The sequence below is a fragment of the Moschus berezovskii genome, chromosome 22, assembly GCF_049115385.1.
Source record: "Moschus berezovskii isolate FMDL1 chromosome 22, NW_MosBer_1.0, whole genome shotgun sequence".
Taxonomy (NCBI): domain Eukaryota; kingdom Metazoa; phylum Chordata; class Mammalia; order Artiodactyla; family Moschidae; genus Moschus; species Moschus berezovskii.
In genome coordinates this window covers 27,152,203-27,173,296 of record NC_142481.1, presented here as the reverse complement: position 1 = coordinate 27,173,296, position 21,094 = coordinate 27,152,203, and the positions used below count along the sequence as shown (strand labels likewise).

At 41.4% G+C, this 21,094-nt stretch overlaps 2 protein-coding genes across 6 annotated transcripts in view; both read left to right on the top strand.

The window, feature by feature from the left end:
• CDH1 (cadherin 1) overlaps positions 1 to 12,370 on the top strand; it is a 79,054-nt gene extending 66,684 nt beyond the window's left edge. Inside the window, exons 11-16 of the mRNA XM_055412437.2 lie at positions 2,571 to 2,716; positions 6,437 to 6,661; positions 6,984 to 7,214; positions 7,920 to 8,050; positions 8,746 to 8,889; positions 10,465 to 12,370. Coding sequence (XP_055268412.1) covers positions 2,571 to 2,716; positions 6,437 to 6,661; positions 6,984 to 7,214; positions 7,920 to 8,050; positions 8,746 to 8,889; positions 10,465 to 10,674 — 1,087 coding nt within the window. The 3' untranslated portion in view covers positions 10,675 to 12,370. The remainder of the gene's footprint in view (positions 1 to 2,570; positions 2,717 to 6,436; positions 6,662 to 6,983; positions 7,215 to 7,919; positions 8,051 to 8,745; positions 8,890 to 10,464) is intronic.
• A 2,054-nt stretch (positions 12,371 to 14,424) lies between these two features.
• TANGO6 (transport and golgi organization 6 homolog) overlaps positions 14,425 to 21,094 on the top strand; it is a 180,659-nt gene continuing 173,989 nt past the window's right edge. For 4 of the 5 annotated variants that reach the window (XR_016035983.1, XM_088830977.1, XM_088830975.1 and 1 more), the window contains exon 1: positions 14,425 to 14,579. Coding sequence is in view for 4 of the 5 variants with exons in the window: in XM_088830977.1 (XP_088687103.1) it covers positions 14,447 to 14,579 (133 nt within the window). In the remaining variant the exon portion in view is untranslated. The remainder of the gene's footprint in view (positions 14,580 to 21,094) is intronic. The other variant, XM_088830976.1, reaches the window with a different exon arrangement.

Genomic DNA, 21,094 nt, shown 5'->3' with positions numbered 1-21,094 from the left:
AGGGGAGGGGTGTTTGTGTTCTAGTATCATTGCCTGTAACTTATTATATGTAAATGGAACAAAAAGAGTTTAAGTGCAACCTCAACTTTTGAGGCTATCCTGGGAAGTGAGGTTATCCTGGCATCCTGATTGGAATGACTCATAAATACCTTTAAACTGTGTGTGTGCACGGTACAGGATGGACCAGGTAAAGGTTCCGGGTAGTGATCCTCATGGCTGCTAGAAGCAATGGGATTAAGGACAATGAGAAGTTTTTAATGGAGGAACTCAGCTGGGATCATCCAAACCTCCTGATAGATTTTAACATCTACTGAAAAAGCAAGGACAGCCCAATATGATGCGCCACTCAATGTGATTCAATAGCATGTACAACTTAAATATTCGAGAGAGACAAGAAAGGCTGAAACAGAATCTAATCAAGCCTTAGGATCTGATTTAGATGCATTGCAGAGAATGAACAAGTTAAATGCCACAAGGAAGCAGTCAGTCAAATACAGAATATGGGAGCTCTATGTCCAATGACTGGGTTTCTTCAACAAATAATGGCAAAGAGGTGAGGGTCTTAATCTTCCATAGATTAAGGATGTTAATTAAGAGACAAATCAAGCAACTGTAATGTATAGACTATGCCTGAAGACAGATTCAAACAATCCAACTGTAAAAAACAGCCTTGAGGCAAATAGAGAAACTTGCACATAGAATAGACATTATTAAGTATTTATGATTTTTGCTAGGTGTATTCAGTTCAGTTCAGTCGCTCAGTCGTGTCCAACTCTTTGCGACCCCATGAATCACAGCACGCCAGGCCTCCCTGTCCATCACCAACTCCCGGAGTTCACTCAAACCCACCTCCATCGAGTCGGTGATGCCATCCAGCCATCTCATTCTCTGTTATCCCCTTCTCCTCCCGCCCCCAATCCCTCCCAGCATCAGAGTCTTTTCCAATGAGTCAACTCGTCGTATTGGAGCTTCAGCTTCAGCATCAGTCCTTCCAGTGAACACCCAGGACTGATCTCCTTTAGGATGGACTGGTTGGATCTCCTTGCAGTCCAAGGGACTCTCAAGAGTCTTCTGCAACACCACAGTTCAAAATCACCAATTCTTCGGCGATCGGCTTTCTTCACAGTCCAACTCTCACATCCATACATGACCACGGGAAAAACCATAGCCTTGACTGTTAGTGACATGGTATTATAGGATTTTTGTTTTGGAAGTAAAGCCTTGGATTCTATGTTTTCCAGTCTATGTTGATATTTTAGCTTGTGGTAGTGAAACAGATGTCCAAAGCATCTCTTTGGGGGAAGTTAAAGGACCAAGTCTTAATAATGTTTGCAGAGAGCCTTATCCCTGGAATAAAGACCACTCTGTGCATGTAGGTCATTGCTGTGCACCTTAGGTCCTGAGGATAAGTCCATGATTACCCTTTCCCTTCACTTGCTTTATTTCCCTTTCTGAGCCTTTCCATGACCTTGATAGGTAATTGGGCAGTGTATCTGTTTTTCCTGCGTATGTTTCTTCTGATTCTGGTATTCCTAATGAGATGCTGCTTAACAAGATTTTCTTGGCATTTTCATTTATTTATTTTTGACTGTGTAAGACCAGAGGGAACTGTACCCTCCCTGGCACTTCCCATTAAATGCCAATAGTACAACACATCTCCAAGTCACTGTGTCAACACAGATCTCCAAATGCTCATGGCAGAGATGCTGGGTGCCATATAGTGACCAGTTGGGAACTACTGTACCCTTCAGGGGCTGGTCTGAGAGAAACTAAAGAAACCTGATGTCTTGGACTTCCCTGGTGGTCCAATGGTTAAGAATCAGCCTTGCAATGCAGAAAACATGGGTTCAATTCCTGGTTGGGGAACTAAGATCCTACTTGGCACATGGAGAGCAGCTAAGCCCAAGTGCCATGACTAACGAGCCTGCACACCACAACTAACGAGTCCACGCACCGCAACGAAAGATCCTGGGTGCCACAGCTGAGACCTGGAGCAGCCAAGTAAATAAATTAAAGCAAAATGAAAAACATAGCCACAAACTGTTTATGAAGAAAAGACAGGAATCTGACATTTAAATGCCGTGTCTGATCCTGGATTAGATTCTGAATTGGGCAGGGGTGAGTGGGGGTGCTGTGAAGGACAGTGCTGGCGAAGCTGACAGTTTGAACATATACCATGTATGACGTGATGTTTCCTGAAACTGAAGATCAAATTATAGTTATATAGGAGAATGCCTCTGTTATTAGGAGAAAACAAGCTGAGGTATTCATCAGTAAAGGAACATGGTGTCTGCAACTTATTCTCAAATGGTTTAGCAAAACAAGAATTTATGTCTATATGTGCATCCATTTATGCATACGGCAAAATCCTGACAATGGGTGAATCTGGGTGAAGGGTATGTGGATGGTCCTCAAACCTTTCTGGCAGAATTTCTATAGATGTGATTTTTTTTTTTTTTTAATGAAATAGGGAAGCAAAGTTATATCAACAAAGAGGAACCTTCACCTTCTTCAGCTATCTGCTGGCTGTTCACTGTTCCTGTTCTAAACCAGAGCTTGTGTCTTTCCAGGTATCGGATTTGGAGGGACGCTGCCAACTGGCTGGAGATTAATCCGGACACGGGTGCCATTTCCACTCGGGCTGAGTTGGACAGAGAGGATGTTGAGCATGTGAAGAACAGCACATACACGGCCCTCATTATAGCCACTGACAATGGTGAGGATGCCCCTACCATAGAGTGTTTGCTGTCGCCCGCTCCTAAATAGTTTACCTCCTTGTCCCTGTCCTTTTGGAGGCATGAGTTCTTTCTTTTTTCTTTCATTCTTAAAGCATTTTCAAAAGAATTGTCCAAAATGCACAGAATTTAGGTCAAGGAGAAGTTCCTTTTTACTACTCGCTCTGTAACCCCATGGGAGCCAGACGACCTGGGCTTAGATCCTAGGACCAAAGCTTAATACCTGTGTGAACTTGAACTTATTACCTAATTTTTATGTCTCTTATTTCTTTTATCTGACAAAATGATAATACCCTATCTAGGTTAAATTTAGGTAGAAGTGTTTGGAAGAGTGCCTGCTAACCTATTCTATGCTCTGTAAGGACTGTCATTTATTTGTATTATCATCGCCATTAGTGAAGCGTGGCTCCTTCCAGACTCTTTTCAAATACATTTATATACATATGGAAATATGGTTTATTATAAAACTACTGTCTGGTTTATAGCCTATTTTTGTTTTTTTACAAAAAATACCATTATCATCAGTTCAGTTCAGTTCAGTCGCTCAGTCGTGTCCGACTCTCTGCAACCCCATGAATCACAGCACGCCAGGCCTTCCTGTCCATCACCAACTCCCGGAGTTCACTCAAACTCATGTCCATAGAGTTGGCAATGCCATCCAGCCATCTCATTCTCTATCGTCCCCTTCTCTTCCTGCCCCCAACCTTTCCCAGCATCAGAGTCTTTTCCAGTGAGTCAACTCGTCGCATGAGGTGGCCAAAGTATTGCAGCTTCAGCTTTAGCATCGGTCCCTCCAATGAACACCTAGGATTGATCTCCTTTAAAATGGACTGGTTGGATCTCCTTGCAGTACAAAGGACTCTTAAGAGTCTTCTCCAGCACCACAGTTCAAAAGCATCAATTCTTTGACGATCAGCTTTCTTCACAGCCCAACTCTCACATCCATACATGACCATGGGAAAAACCATAGCCTTGACTAGACGGACCTTGGTTGGCAAAGTAATGTCTCTGCTTTTTAATATACTGTCTAGGTTGGTCATAACTTTCCTTCCAAGGAATAAGCGTCTTTTAATTTCATGGCTGCAATCAGCATCCGCAGTGATTTTGGAGCCCCCAAAAATAATGTCTGACACTGTCTCCACTGTTTTTCCATCTATTTCCCACGAAGTGATGGGACCAGATGCCATGATCTTTGTTTTCTGAATGTTGAGCTTCAAGCCAACCTTTTCACTCTCCTCTTTCACTTTCATCAAGAGACTTTTTAGTTCCTCTTCACTTTCTGCCATAAGGGCGGTGTCATCTGCATATCTGAGGTTATTGATATTTCTCCCGGCAATCTTGATTCCAGCTTGTGCTTCTTCCAGCCCAGCGTTCCTCATGATGTACTCTGCATATAAGTTAAATAAACAGGGTGACAATATACAGCCTTGACGCACTCCTTTTCCTATTTGGAACCAGTCTGTTGTTCCATGTCCAGTTCTGACTTTTGCTTCCTGACCTTCATACAGGTTTCTCAAGAGGCAGGTCAGGTGGTCTGGGATTCCCATCTCTTTCAGAGTTTTCCACAGTTTACTGTGATCCACACAGTCAAAGGCTTTGGCATAGTCAATGAAGCAGAAATAGATGTTTTTCTGGAACTCTCTTGCTTTCTCCATTATCCAGCGGATGTTGGCAATTTGATCTCTGGTGCCTCTGCCTTTTCTAAAACCTGCTTGAACACTGGGAGTTCACAGTTCACATATTGCTGAAGCCTCGCTTGGAGAATTTTGAGCATGACTTTACTAGCATGTGAGATGAGTGCAATTGTGCGGTAGTTTGAACATTCTTTGGAATTGCCTTTCTTTGGGATTGGAATGAAGACTGACCTTTTCCAGTCCTGTGGCCACTGCTGAGTTTTCCAAGTTTGCTGGCATATTGAGTGCAGCACTTTAACAGCATCATCTTTCAAGACTTGAAATAGCTCAACTGGAATTCCATCACCTCCACTAGCTTTGTTTGTAGTGATGCTTTCTAAGGCCCACTTGACTTCACATTATCATATGCATGTATGATTTTTTTCCCTTGAACATATGCCTTGAAGACCCAGAGATCTATCTTGGCACATTGTAGATCTGCCTCTCTTCAGTAAAACGTGATGCGGATGATTCTCTGGAAGCTAAGCTACTACAGAAACCCTGTGTGGATATAGCATAATTTAACCGTTCACACATTAAAAGACACCAGGGTTGTTGCCAGTTCTCCATTATTTCTGTGAATGATAGTAAACATCCTTGTACATGCCTCTGGGGGCAAGTGTTTCCCTCTGACAGATATTCAGAACTGTTAAAGAGAACTGCTAGTTCCTCTGGTTAAGTCTCTTTCCCTCTCTCTCCCCAATGGACATTGTGCTTAGTGAAATAAACGAGTCGCAAAATGACAAATACTGTGTGATTCCACTTAGATGAGATATTAATGTGGTCAGATTCATAGAAACAAAGTAGAACGGTGGTTCCCAGGAACTGGAAGGGGAAATGAGAAATTGTTTAGTGGGTACAGAATTGAGTTTTGTGAGATAAGATTATGGAGAGCTGTTTCACAGCATGTTATTATACCAACACTATGGAACTGTAAATTTTAAAAATGGTTAAAATGGTAAATTTCTTTAATTCACAATTTGAGAGGTTAAGAAAAAATCACTACAGCCACCCAGGTATAAATATTTATGGATTTGAGATATATTCCTCTGGACTTTTTCCCCCTATGATTCCTTGAGGACCTTCCTTTTGTATTACCAAGTGCTATGTCAGGATGTGAAAGAAATACAAACAGAAATATCTACAAATGTCCAAATTTTGTTTGAAAATCGATTTGCAGTGATTTTAAAATGTTCCACTCTGTGATAATGACCCTAAAGCCTTAGAAGTTCAGAGAAGGTGAATGAGTAGGGGTCAATAGGATTTTTTTTTTCCCTTTATTTATTTGGCTGCGTCAGGTCTTTGTTTCCGCATGTAGGCTCTTCAATATTCCTTGTGGCATGCAGGGTTTTATTTGTGGCATGCGGGATCTAGTTCCCTGACCAGGGATTGAACCCGTGAACCCTGCATCAGGAGTACAGATTCTTTGCCACTGGACCACCTGGGGAAGTCCTGTGATGAATTTTTAGAGTGGTTTAAAAAATATATTAAGTTTCATTGAAGTATAGTTGACTTATAATGTATTAATTTCTTCTGTACAATAGAGTGACTTAGTTATATACATATATTCATTTTCGTATTCTTTTCCATTATGATTTGCCACAGGATATTGAATACAACTCCCTGTGCTATACTGTAGGACCTTGTTGTTTACCCATCCTGTGTGTAATAGTTTGCCTCTGCTAATCCCAAGCTAATTTCATTCTTTCCCTTCCCTACCCACCTCCCACCCTGGCATAGAGAGGATAAATTTAATGGATGAATAAAGTTATGTATGAAGACAGAGGGAGTCCATGGTGTGAGGAATAACTTGAGTAACTGTTATCAAAGTGAGGAATAAGCAAGTCAGAGGTCTGCCCATCCAGGAGCTGAGGGTGGCCGGGGACCGGCAGGATGGGCAGCTCTGGAGGGCAGCTTGGGGTTTGGTGCTGTAGCCCTGAAAAGTCAGGACAAGATTTGGATTCGGTCTTATGGGAGGCAGCAGGGATTCATTGGTCATCCTGAGCTGTGACATTTCCTCTGTACTAGGGTCTCCACCTGCCACTGGGACTGGCACCCTGCTTCTGTTCCTCGATGATGTGAATGACAATGGCCCCATACCAGAACCCCGGGCCATGGACTTCTGCCAGAGGAATCCCGAGCCTCACATCATCAACATCATTGATCCCGATCTCCCCCCGAACACCTCCCCATTCACAGCAGAACTGACACACGGGGCTAGTGTCAACTGGACCATTGAGTACAATGACCAAGGTGGGCACCAGAGTCTTTCTTATTTTGGAAACTTTGCTCTGTCCCTCTGCTTCTCTTCTCCCCTGCCCTTCTGAATTTTGCTAGTTAGTATCCACTTGTCACCCCTTTTAAGGCATGTTTCCTGTTCCCTTCTACCTTTGTGACACTGAACCAAAGGTCCTTTTGTATTCCTCCCGTCTGAGTCTGTGACATACTGCCCATTAATCTGCAGCTCAAAGAGCTGTCATCTTCACTTGGTTTTGGAATGTCTCTAGTTCCTTAATCATTTTAGTCTGGAATGAACTTTTTCTCTCAATCCCCTGATTTTTGTTGCTTCCTCCAGAACGTGAATCTCTGATTTTGAAGCCAAAGAAAACCTTAGAGGTGGGTGACCACAAAATCAATCTCAAGCTTATAGACAACCAGAACAAAGACCAGGTGACCACACTTGACGTGCATGTGTGTGACTGTGATGGGATTGTCAGCAACTGCAGGAAGGCCACGCCCTATGCCGAAGCAGGGTTGCAAGTTCCCGCCATCCTGGGCATCCTCGGAGGCATCCTTGCTTTTCTGAGTAAGTACTGCTGGCAAGTGTTCCAGCCTTTCGCTCCTACAATGTTAACTGTATATAGCCCAAGATCAGATGAAATCCTTGAAAATTAATTAATAGATTTTAAAGCTTATCTTAAGATAAAAAGTATGCCAAGTAATTTTTTTGCTGTCATTTATGTTTAATTTTTAAATTTTTTGATGTTTTTTCATTGTGTGCTATGTGATTTCATAGTCTGTGCCCAAACCCCATAACTGAATAAGAATAATATGTACGTAAGAATCACCTTCAGGCTGACACAGCCCTGGTCACAAACCATCAATGACTCTAACTCACTCAGAATCAAAGCCATAGTCCCTCCAGAGGTCTGCATGAGGTCCCTCCACTGACCACCCCCAACTTCTTTCTCCCCTGATGACTGGTACAACCACGCTGATCTGGCCTTTCCTTAATCACACCTATTTGCTCCTGCTGCAAGGCCTTTACCTGGACCATTTCTACTCCTGGAGTACTTTGACCCAGATTTTGAGAAATAACTGATGGGTTTAAGGTCCAGTTAAAGACCACACTTGAGGTCCCATGTAATTGTCTACTGTGTTGTGCTGCATATATTGACTTCAGGGCTGTGAAGACATGTAAGTTGCCTAACAGCCATCTATCCAGCCTGTGCCGGCTGCTGCTTACAGCCTTGCTGATTCGTGGCTCTCATCTCTCTCTTCCCTACTCCAGTCCTTATTCTGCTGCTTCTGCTACTTGTTCGGAGGAGAAGGGTGGTCAAAGAGCCCTTACTGCCCCCGGAAGATGACACCCGGGACAACGTGTATTACTATGATGAAGAAGGAGGTGGAGAAGAAGACCAGGTGGGTGTTGAAAACCATGGGACAAAGCTTAATGGCTATCTCTTTATTTGGAGGAAGCAATGATTAGGAGAAGGCAGACATGTAAAATAGTTCCCCGTCACTTTGTGTATTTTTATTTTAAAGACCTTACCCAAGAAAATAGATGTTGTCATTAACCATCATTAATAAACGTTGTTAGCATTTATTTTGTTCTTGCACTCATATAAGTTCCATGTAATTCCTGCCTTCTTTGTCCCAACAAAGTACACTTAAAGCCTTTGCCTCTGTCACATGTTTTAATGTCCCATTGGTCAAAGCAAGTCAAAGGATAAAGCCCCACATAAATCGATTTCTGTTCTTTTCACAGAGGATACGGTGGGAAAGGAGTGAATATTTGTTGAATAATAATCTAATAATCATACCCTTTGAAAAATTCTTAAAACAATCTCCATCTTTTCCCATAAGTGTTCCTCACAAGGCTTTTATGCTATATTTCCTTCCAGTGCTGTTTTGGAGACTAATAGGTTGAGAACTACAATTTCAGGAAAAAACACAACTAACTGCCATTTCAGATTGCATTGGTGCATGGTTGTAGGTATCATGCAGCTGACAGTTGAGGCCTCGTCCAGTACTATAATATGTAAACTATATATGACCCTGTGTTAATGACTGTTTCTATTTCACTCTTTACCCTGTTTTTACCTTTTTCTCTAAAGGACTTTGACTTGAGCCAGTTACATAGGGGCCTGGATGCTCGGCCTGAAGTGACTCGAAATGACGTGGCACCAACCCTCATGAGTGTGCCCCAGTACCGACCCCGCCCTGCCAATCCTGATGAAATCGGAAACTTTATTGATGAAGTAAGTAAGCACAGTCAAAAGTCAAGGCACAACAAGCTTATCTGTAAATTTGGAGAGGAGCAATTGAGTCAAAAGTGAGAAAAAATCTTTAGGTTCTTTCCTTTACCGTGTTTTCATCTTGCATGATCCCTGAGCTACCTCCCCTCTTCCCACCTTTTTTTTTTTTAATTTGTGCCTCATCTGAATTTCAGAACTAGTAGCACTTTGAATTAGTCTTTGGAAATTTGCAAAGTCCATACTGAAAAACTGAGACTTGTTTGAAAGGATTTAATAGAATTAGGAAGGAAAAAGAGATTCAAAGTAAATTCAGTTTGGTTTCACTAATGGGTCTCTTTCCCTGCATTGCACTGGGAGGTAATATTAAATGTGTAACTGCAAGGCTACTTGAGGGCCGGAAAAATAGCTTCCATTCTGTATATGTCAGAAATGCATTCACTATAAATACCAGAAGCTTAACTAGATACGATACCTTGTGCAAATAGAAGACTGAGGTAAGTGGTTTGGCTGGAGCATCAGCTTTTTCCATCTTTCTGCTGTATGATCTAAGCATGTAGATCCTTGTTCTCATGCTTGTTGCCTCATGATCACAAGATGGCTGCCACGCTTCCAAGCCTTGGGCCTGTTTTCCATTCAAGAAGTAGGAAGAGCAGAGCAGAGGACCAAAATCTTTCTAGCAAACTGTTAGGCAAGAAAGAAATTCATCCTACAGGTTATTGGTCAGGACTTTTAAGTTAATTAGCTTCAGGTAGGATGAGGAAGAAATGGTGGGATTAAGCAACGAACCAGGGAAAATAATAGTCCAGTGGGTTCTGTTTCCTTAAACTATGTTACCTGATTACTTGCTCGGTCACTGGAATGATTTTCAGGGCTGGTCTGATGGTCCACTGATCTTCAGTGAGTCTTCATGGCTTTTAGCTTTCTAGGGGAGTTGTCATCACCAGGGACTCTAAAAGCACAGCTGTGTTGGACATGACCAAGCCAGATCCATTTTAGCACTGGGAGTTTTCTTAGAGAAAACGGAAAACAGGAAGGGCCAGTTTAAACCACCCCTTTAGATACATCTGGATCAGGTCTTTTCATCCATTTATGTTTATTTGTGCTTGTAGCTGTTTCTTAATTACAAAAATAAAATGTTTGCTATTTGAAAAACATAAATTATGAAAATATATATAAAGAAAAGAATGCAAATCCTATGGACAGGGAAGCCCAGTGGGTCGCAAAGAGTCAGACATGACTGAAGCAACTTAGCATGCACACAAGACTATCCTGGTATGACTGTTTTTAGTCTCTGTCCATTTGGATTGGCTGGTGCTCATCTCTCCTGCCTACGTATAATTTACCACTTTAAACATTCTACTACATACTTTCTCCTTTCATTAGAAATATATAATGACCATCTTCTGTTCCAGTCTGTATTAAATTTACTTTGTTGGTGTTCATTGCCCCTGGCGTGCTACAGGATGGTTGCATTGTTGTGTGTTGTGTACATTTTGCTTTATTCACCAAGAGAAGGTATTTTGCTTGACAGGTGTGCAATTCCTCTCAATAAAAGATCCTATTGTCTTCCTTCTTTAGAACCTGAAGGCAGCTGATAGTGACCCCACCGCCCCACCCTATGACTCTCTGCTGGTGTTTGATTATGAAGGAAGTGGTTCCGAAGCTGCTAGTCTGAGCTCCCTGAACTCCTCAGAGTCAGACCAAGACCAGGACTATGACTACCTGAATGAATGGGGCAATCGCTTCAAGAAGCTGGCAGACATGTATGGAGGCGGCGAGGATGACTAAGGGACTCAGGACTGATGGGAAGAGAGATTGGTCCCTACACTCGTGTGATGGAAAATGCGGGAAACATACTCCTGGCTGTTTGTCAGCGCCCTTCACTTGGGATACGTTTCTGGAGGAGAGACTGATCAGTGATAGCATAGTCCTGATTTCCACTTTATAGATCTAATCTGTGTACTAGAATGATTTAGACTTATTCCTTGAATGATCTTTTTCTTTTCATCACTCTTGACATGGTGATGATGTCCAAAAGACCCATAAATTTTAATACTTCAAAAGAATAGTTTCAGTCTCAGAAGGTTCTGCTAGGAACTTGCAGATTTCCTTAAGGGGTTTGTCTCATTTTTAAAAGGAAGGGGAGGTCAATTTCCCTATTGTGTGTGTGTATATATATATATATATAAATTTTGTGCTTTTGTTCCTCCCATCGCTGCACTGATGTCCTGTGTTCTGAGATCCACTCTTCCTCCTTCTGAATTCTATTACATTTCTCTGTTGCAGACATTATTGGGCCCTTTTAGGGAAAGAAGATTATTTCTTAGGCTGGCCATGTACTGCGTGGGTATGTGTACTCTTAAGACCTTAACGGCTTAACGGTTTTTCATTTTTATCTTCTGAGTACGTAACTTGTAATGGGCATCCATCCAGTTAACTTGTTCTGAGTAAGGATGTTGGTCATGTGGATGTCATTAACAAGGACTTTGGTTCTAAATAGGGAGGCTGGGCCAGAAAAGGTGGTGAGTTTCAGGTGCCACTGAACTTTTTTTTTTTTGACCGCACTGCAGGACATGGGGAATCTTAGTTCCCTGACGAGGGATCAGACCTGCGTCCCTTAACAGGGGAATTGAGGATTCTTAACCACTGGACCACCAGGGAAGTCCCACTACTAGACTTCTAATGTTTATTTATCTCTAAAACGAAAGAGTGATATATTCCAGGACTTATAATAGTGCCTAAAGTGCTGTAGCCAAAGACAGAAGCTGGCAAGAGGGCACAGCAGAGGGCAAATGTGAAAAATGGGCTTGGAGATGGCAGGGGCAATTGTCACTAAGCCTGGCAATTGAGCCAACTGAGGTTGTTGAAGACAGTTGAGGTGGCTCTACCTCCACCCCCTGGAAATTCTGAACTAGAGGAATCTCAACATGTGTTTCTTGCCAGGATCCTCAGACCCAAAGCACAGAATCCCCGAGCCTGCTTTTGTTGATATTTATAGAAAATGCTAGCTGGTCTGGACACATTTGCTCCAAATTCCAGCTATGAAACTTGAGAATATTTTTTAAATCCAATTTGTTTTTCCTTTGTAGAGGAAGAAAACATTCGCTGAAAGGGTGTTAGCAAAGGAAGGTGAGGGTAGGGAGTACATTAATTTGGATCTTCTTTTAGTTGAAATGCATCTTTTAAGAAACTTTTGACAACCATAGACAAGAATTTTATCTAAATTACTTCCCTACCTATCAACTGTTTTAGAAGAAAAGGAACATCTCTCAACCACTTCTTGGAACTGTCTTGATTTTTCAGCAATTTAAACTCTAATGTAGTTCTACGTAGAGAATGTCACTATAGTTTTGAGTGTATATGTGTGTGGGTGCAGATAATTTTGTATTTTCTTTGGGAGTGGAAAAGGAAAGCAATTCAAGATGCAAAAATTATTCTTAAATATTTGTTTTTTTTATAAATTTTATTAAAGAATTTTGTTACACCATTGTCACACTTCTTTTATTTGATCGCACAATTCCAGGTCAGACAAATGGTAGGGAAGCTCATTTGAAACATGGAGAGAGAAAGAAGCTTCATATTAAAATGTCTACTTCTGAACTTTGTGTCATTCTGTTGGGACTGAATAGGGGGAAGGGGAAACTGTGTCAATTTTTTGAAGGACATCTATCCATGTGGTGTGTGATGTGGCATGTGGTGATCTCTTTGTCAGGGGAAGCTACTGTGGGTTGCACAGATAGAAGCAAGGCTGGGGTTCCCCTGGCAGTCCAGTGGATAACACTCTGTGCTGCCAATGCCGGAGGCTTGAGTTTGATCCCTGGTCAGGAAACCAGATCCCACAGGCTGCAAGTAAAGATCCCACCTGCCACAACTAAGACCTGGTGCAGCCAAATAAATATTTTTTGAAAAATGTAGTTTCCAATTTAAAGATGTTTCAGTAGGTTTTATTTAAGGAAGAGATGAGGAAGATCCAGGTGCAATTTATTAAGCATTCCTTCTGTGGCAGACATTGCTAAATACTTGAGAACTATATCACTTTGATTCCCCAAGATAGCCTCGTGAAAATGATTCTGTTACCTTTGAGAGTAGGAAATGGCTGATGGCATAGGGCTGGAGCCCAGAGAAATGGGAGTGACTAGGAAGGGGCCTGACTTACTGAGGAGAGGGTTAAATTAACCATTTTGTCCCCCAGTGGCATGGTCTTGCATATGGAGCACATCCCATTTCTCAAGGCTTTCAGCAGCTAAGTACTGAAGAGCAGTCATCAGTCATGACGTCAGGCTAACTCAAGGGATCTCGGAGAGAAGCAGGACAGCCTCTTGGGAGAAGTCTCACAGAGTGGGTGTTGGAGCCAGTTGTGACAATGGTAGGCAAGGTTACTGACTTTTAATGAAAGGAGAGGCAGGCATGCTAGTCTTGCCCTCAGAAACATTGTCCTGGATTTGTAGCATACCTTTCAGACAACATGAACTTTGAATGTCCTACCAAGATTCCTCTAAGTGAAAAGCTGTTACTGCTGATATATCTCCAACCCATTCTGTTTTACATATTAACACAATTTTGATGTGGCACGATTTTAACAAACACTGAGTTTTCCAGGAATGTCTGAATAGAGCAAAGATAAAGCTTTTATTCGGAGAAGGCAATGGCACCCCACTCCAGTACTCTTACCTGGAAAATCCCATGGACGGAGGAGCCTGGTGGGCTGCAGTCCATGGGGTCTCTGAGGGTCGGACACGACTGAGCGACTTCACTTTCATGCATTGGAGAAGGAAATGGCAATCCACTCCAGTGTTCTTGCCTGGAGAATCCCGGGGAGGGGGGAGCCTGGTGGGCTTCTGTCTATGGGGTCACACAGAGTCGGACACGACTGAAATGACTTAGCAAGCAAGAGCTTTTATTGGGAGCAGCTATTTGCGATCGGTGTGTGTGTTTAGTAGTTATTTCTAAATATCACTAAAGTGAAGTGAAGTCACTCAGTCGAGTCCGACTCTTTGTGACCCCATGGACTGTAGCCCACCAGGCTCCTCAGTTCTGGGATTTTCCAGGCATGAATACTGGAGTGGGTTGCCATTTCCTTCTCCAGGGGATCTTCCCGACCCAGGGATCGAACCCGGGTCTCCCGCATTGTAAGCAAACGCTTTACAGTCTGAACTACCAGGGAAGCACAAATAATCACTTGAGTGAAGAAATTCAACAATTGAGTATTATTTTACATACCAAACTTCATTATAAGAAGGTGCAGCATCTGATTACTTCACTACTTGAGTGTTTCGGTGACCAAAAGTTTTCATAATGAATAAAATTCATATTATGTTTATAAACTACTTCTCATCCTTTCTACAGAAGTTAATCACGTTGAGTTTCTCAAATTGTGCACGTTGACAGTTTGTGTTAGCTATTTTTACTTCCCCTACCCCAGGGAAATATAGGCGGCGAGAGGAAAACTTTTTTTCCCAAAGGGGGCGTTCCCAGCCAAGTGGATCCCGCCCCTGGTGGATCCCGCCCCCGGTGCGTCCGCCGCACGCCGCCCAGCAGCGGCGCCGTTCCGCCGAAGCGCATGCGCAGGCCGCCAGTGGCGCTTTGCGCTTCAGTCATGGCGGCGGTCCGTCAGGCTGCTTGCCGCAGGGTTCTGGAAAAGTGTGGTCTGGAGCAGATTTTGGAGGCGTTGAAGCTGCTGCTGAGCCCGGGAGGTGAGAGGACGGAATTCGGCGCCGGGCTGCACCTGGGGCCTTTGGGCAGGGTCTGTCCAGCGTCACTTTACCCTTGAGGAGACCGAGGTTCAAGGAGGGATGGGAACCCTTGAATGTTGATCCTAGCCGAAGTTATCTCGAGCGGTTACCTTGGGCCAGGCACTGCGTTAAGCACCGTGGGTGCGTGTTTTCATCCGTCCTCACTGCAGCTCTGCGAGGACTGCAGCCACAGCCTCAGAGAGTCTCCCAGAGCTTCCTCAGAGAGGTCCCAGCTTCTTGAGAGCGCAGGGTCTGATGTGGACACTGGACATTTGAACAGAGTGCCAAGGAGTCCAGAGAAAGGAAGCAGTGACGTTTGAGCTGCGTTTTGGGGAGAGGATTTAGAGATTTACAGTCTGTGATAGGGATTTACAGTCACTTTTGATCTTTCCCAGTTTAGAATCAGAAGGGACCTTGGGAGTGGTGTAGCTTGGCACTCACCTTTTACTCCTGAGGATACCCCCGGCTCATCAAAGAGAATAAATAACCTGACCAAGATCAGTTGGTCAGATTAGAGGCAGAACACGAATTTAGAACCAAAGTCTACCGAACCCTCTTGTCAGACCAAGGCAGATTATTCAGTATGGAGCCTCTGATGTTATCTGGAGCTTTGGGGAAGATACACATGAAATAGGGCCCTACTTTAAATTAGAGTGTACAATTTGGAGGAAGGGGTTTGTAGGGTGAGGAACGTAAGGTACATGAAGGTTTTGTTCCCAGTCTCAGATTTTGAGATTCCCCCACCTCCACCCCAAACTTTGAAAAGTCAGGAAACAGTAAGTATATCATACTAGGGGCAAGTGAAAGCTAGTAGGGGGAGTTCCCTGCCAGTCCAGTGGTTAGGACTCCCTGGTTTCACTGCAGAGGGCCCGAGTCAATCCGTGGTGGAGGAACTAAGATCCCACAAGCCAAGAAGTCTGAGCAAAAAGGAAGAAAAAAAGTAATTGAGTGCCTGCTAAGTGTCAGCTCCTGTAGTGTGCTATTTAAGTATGGATCTTTTTATTCTCACAACAATCCCATGATATAGGTATTACTTGTATTCCATTTTACAGATGAAGGAACCAAGGCTCAGGTACATTGGAAATCGCCCAATGCCAGTCTCCTAAGTGGTAGAGTCAGGATTTGAATTTCAGATGCCTTCAACTGTAGTATGAAACTATGTATACTACTTTGCCACAGGGAAGAATTAAACTGCAAAATACATTTTTAACTTGTTAGTGGAGAGGTTGCTTGTCTAGCAACTGCAATTATCTAGAACATTACTGATAACAGGGATTAAATAAGTTAAATAGTCTGGAAGTAGTCATCTGTCGCAAAGTACATACACTTCGTTTTTGGAAGACCCTCTAACTCTCAGAGTATGTGATGGAGTTTCTACATGTGTTCATTTAGCTTAAGAGAAATCAAGCATTATTATTTGAAAAAGAATAATTTGATAAAATATTATTTTCACAGATAGGTTGTATTGTGTGAATCTTTCTGCTGTTTTCTTTTATCATATCAGCTACTGAAGGAATTACAAAAATACCTGTGCGTAATAAGTATTCATATGTTCCTGATGGACAGAGGGTGTTGAGACAAGATGAAAGTATTTGCTAAAAGTACCTCCAGCTAGTTCAACTTCTTTTGGTCTTTCAATTGACTACTTTTGAGGTAATATTTACTGAGTGTCAGCTGTATGTAGTATTCTGTCCTCAGTAATTTTGGAGATAGAAATATTATTTAGGCTTCCCTGGTGGTCCAGTGGTTAAGAATCTGCCTTGCAATGCAAGAGACACCGGTTTGATCCTGGTCTGGGAAGATCCCACATGCTGTCAAGCAACGAAGCCTGTGGGCCCCAACTACTTAGCCTGAGCTCTAGAGACCACCACAGTGAGAAGCCCTAAGACCACAGCAAAGAGCAGACCCTGCTCTCTGCAGCTAGAGAAAGCCCGAGTGCAGCAACAGAGACCCACCGCAGTCAAAAAATAAATAAAGCAAATAAATCTTAAAAAAAAGAAATGTTATTTAACAACTTGTGCTCTCAAGTATCTTGTTTGGGGAGATGGTGCTCCAAATATAGTGTGCTCAGTCGCTCAGTTGTGTCCAAATCTTTGTGAACCTTTGGACTGTAGCCTGCCAGGCTCCTCTGTCAGTGGTATTTCCAAGGTAAGAATATTGGAGTGGGTTGCCATTTCCTCCTCTAGGAGATCTTCCCAACCCAGGGATCGAACCAGGGTCCTGGTCCAGGGTCCTGCAGTGCAGGAGACACAGGCCAAAGATATTCAGTATAGCAGATAATATTAATACTAGTGGTGAATGGAGGGTACAGGTAGCAGTTGATTAGTTAGTGAAGGAGTTATCTGAGGATGGAGCTGTGGAAGGATTCAAGAGGAAGGAGAATTCATCTAGATGGAAATTGAATAGACAGAAAGGAAGGAAGATACTGAGTCTTTCCCTTTTGAGCTATTAAAAGGTCTACAGCATTAAGTATCTTCTCTTCACATGCCTTCCATCTCTGTTCTCAGTTGTGGGGCAAGTAAAAGTAATAGCTCCACTTCCCTTATTAGGAAGTGTGTTAAGCAGAGTTGGAAAGCGGTTGTCAGTTTTAGTGAAGTTTTGCTTGAGGTCATCTCAGCAGTTGTTGAGTTGCTAAGTTGTGTCTGACTGTGATGCCGTGAACCGCAGTATGCCAGGCTTCTCTGTCCTTCACTACCTCCCGGAATTTGCTCAAACTCATGTCCGTTGAGTTGGTAATGCCATCCAACCATCTCATCCTCTGTTCCCCACTTCTCGCCCTTGGTCTTTCCCAGCATTTTAGCAGTAGTTTTCCTAAAAAAAAAATGACTTGCCAGACTAAATGTATGTTCATTGAACTCAGTCATTAAAATTGAATTATGTGGTGGTTGGGGGACTGAAAATTTTGGTGATTTGTATATAATGAAGCTGTATCACGTATATGTATTTGGCTGCACCAGGTCTTAGTTGTGTCATGCAGGATCTTTGATCTTTCTTGCGGCATGTGGGATCTAGTTCCCTGACCAGGGGTCGAACCTGGGCCCCCTGCACTGGGAGTGCAGCATCTTAGCCACTAGACCACCAGTAAAGTCCTTTATCTTACAGTATGAATTTACTAAAAAGTACCACACAAATTATGAAGTCTGGTTTTAAATGTCACAAAGCATAGACTTTTAAATTTGTGGGGGGAAGAATAAATAACTTTGTTTACGAGGGCAGCATTTCCCAAAGCATGATGGGGATGGTTGTAGGCACTATGCAGAGAAACATTTTGAGGCTGAAAAGCTTCAAATAGTGATCAAGAGCTTGGGTTCTGGAACTGGGTTGCCAGAGTTGAATATGCTCTCTGTCAAATGCCTTAACCTTAGTCTTCTTACCTGGAAATAAGGATATTAATATAATACTCTATACCTCACAGAGGAGAAGGCAGTGGCAACCCACTCCAGTATTCTTGCCTGGAGAATCCCATGGACAGCAGAGCCTGTCAAGCTACAGTCCATGGGGTCGCAAAGAGTTGGACATGACTGAGCAACTAACACACACACACACACACACACACACACACCTCACAGAGTTGGTGCAAGGATTGAATTAAATACATAAAGCCCTTAGGATAGTATATTAACTACTACTAATTTAAGTTTAAAAAGATTTAACTTGAAGCAATAAATGAATAAAGCAAATAACAATACAGCTGGTGCTCAAAATAAATGTCCAAAAAGTTGTGGAAGCACTATATGACTCTAGTTTGAAAAACTTTGTTTTAAGGCTGCAGATCTCAAACTTTTTGGTTTCAGTACTCCTACATTCTTAAAAAGTGTTGAGGACTTAAAAGAGCTTTTATTTGGGTTATGTATATCAATATTTATTGTATTACAAATTAAGACTTTAAGAGAACCCTTTTAAGTTTATTTAAATGCAACAGTAACAAACCTGTTACATGTTAACATAAAAAAGTCTATTTTACCGAAATAACTGTTGGAAGAGTAACATTGGTTTACTTTTGAATGGCATTGTTTTATTACACTTTTGCAAATCTTATGTGTCTGACTTATTAGAAGAGAGCTGGGTTTTCATATTTGCTTCTGAGTTCAATCTGTCATGACAGTTTTTTTTTTATTGAAACAGATGGATATCTAGACTCACACATCTATATATGTAAGTGGAAAGGGAGGAAATTTCCATCATCTTTTCAGATAACTGTGTATTCCTCTTTAAAACTCAACAAGAGGTAATTTCTTAAAAGGTTGATTTTAATATAGAATATTAACTCATATTAATGAATTTTCATACTTAGTATACTCAAGAAAGAATGAGAATATAAAAGGCACTATCTTAGTATTAATATGAAAATAGTTTTGACCTTGCTGACTTTCTGAGAGAATCTTGGGGAGGCCCTCAAAACCTGAGACCCTGTACCACTTTTGAGAACTGCTCTCAGAGAAGGTCATGTTTATTTTCAAGTAGCTTTTATTTTTATCACCAGAAGAGGGCAGAGGAGACCACTTTATAAGGGGCTCTTAAGAAAAAAGGGCTAATAACTTCACTTTCACTTTTCACTTTCACACATTGGAGAAGGAAATGGCAACCCACTCCAGTGTTCTTGCCTGGAGAATCCCAGGGACGGGGGAGCCTGGTGGGCTTCCAGAGTCGGACACGACTGAAGTGACTTAGCAGCAGCAGCAGCAGCTTTTGTTAATCACTTTCTTTGTGTCCCATGTTTAAGTTCCAAGATCTTATAAAGTCACAGGAAGTTACTTAGAGATTGTTTATTGATCTTAATAGTTAGTGGCAACAAGCTATGACAGCACTCATTTCCTGTTTAGGTGTATATTACTCAAGGGCAACAGATATTCATGCCAGTGGGTCAGAACACTGGCCCTGAACAGTCTTAGAGAAGTCCTGAAAAATCTTACTCTTCTGATTCTCACTATTTTAGTGATTCTCACTAAATTGAATAACATTTTAAAATGTTATTGTTCCTTTTTCTTTTCATAGAAGTAGTTAATATTCCTTATAGTAAAGCTTTAAAAAAAAGTTAGAGAAGCTAAAAGAAGAAAATTAAAATGACCTTAACCCCACAATCCAGAGATTACATTTTGGAGATATATATATATATGTATAATTTGTTTACAAAAATGATCTCATATACTACATATTGTTTTCTAACCTTAAAATATATTTTTAGTACAGAAACAATACATATTCGCTCTGAAAAAAATTTTAGTGAAGCAAAAAAGAAAAATCACCCCAAGCCCTACCATCCAGAGATCATCACTGTTAACACTTTGAAGTATACCTTTTGGGATCTTTTTCTGTGTATGTACTGAGGCACACACACATATAAGTTTTCATACAGTTAGGTTCATCCTGTTCTTTTATCCATCAGTTTTCAGAAAAATGCATTAGTGTCTTAGTCTCCAAAGGTAGCCAACGGCGTGATATTTTTTGGTTTTGTTTTATTATATAGTCATGTTTTTGTGTATATATGTTTCAATTTATTGTAGTAATTATTCTTGATACTCTTAATTGTTCCATCAGTGGCCTGTGGGAGTCATTCAAGTTAGCTGTTGGAATCTTTGATGTGACCTAGTAGTCTTTGATTGCTTCTTTGCTTTAAGACATAAGATATTCAGATTCATCTTAGACATTTCTTGCTCTATGCTTGAAAGCAGTTCTTTTTAAGAATAAGTGATATTTAGGGACCACAAGATGGACACTAGTAATATTTATTGCCACTGAGATGTCATTGCTTCCAGACTTTTTCAATGATTAGAGCCAGGAAATATGTGGATTTTTAGAAAACAAAAAGCAAATTGAAAATTCCTACTGATATTCCCAACTAAAATGAAATGTTACAGAGTTTAAATTTTTCCTAACATTTCATTAAGAAAAAATTTAAGCTTATAGAAAAGTTGAAGGAATTTTACCGTGAAAACTCGTATACCATGACCTAGACTCTTTAACATGTGTTTGTCCACCTAGCCATTCTTCTTTACTGTATTTTATATTTTTATCTTTGTATTTCTTTTATCTGTAAATATTGATTCCTAATAAAATTAATACAGTTATTTACTTTTTTCATATAAAGTCCAACATTACTATCATCAACAAACCTACTGTTTCTAAGGGATTTTGTTTGTTTTTGTCCTCAGGATGTATACAGTTCTATATTTCAAGTCATTTGAAATAATTTTGTGTGGTTATGCTGCTAATTTGGTTTGGAGAAAGAGCTGGAACATTTTTTCTGTAAAAAGCAAGCAATAAATATTTTGGGCCTTATGATCCGTACTGTCTCTGTTACAGCTATTCACATCTGCCGTCATAGCTCGAAAGCAGCCTTATGTAATATGTAAATAAATGAGCATGACTGTGTTCCAGTAAAACTTTATCTGTGGAAATAGGTGAAGGGCCAGATTTGACCTGTAGCTTGTATTTTGGCAACCTTGGACATAAAGTATAGAATTTTTAGGTTCATT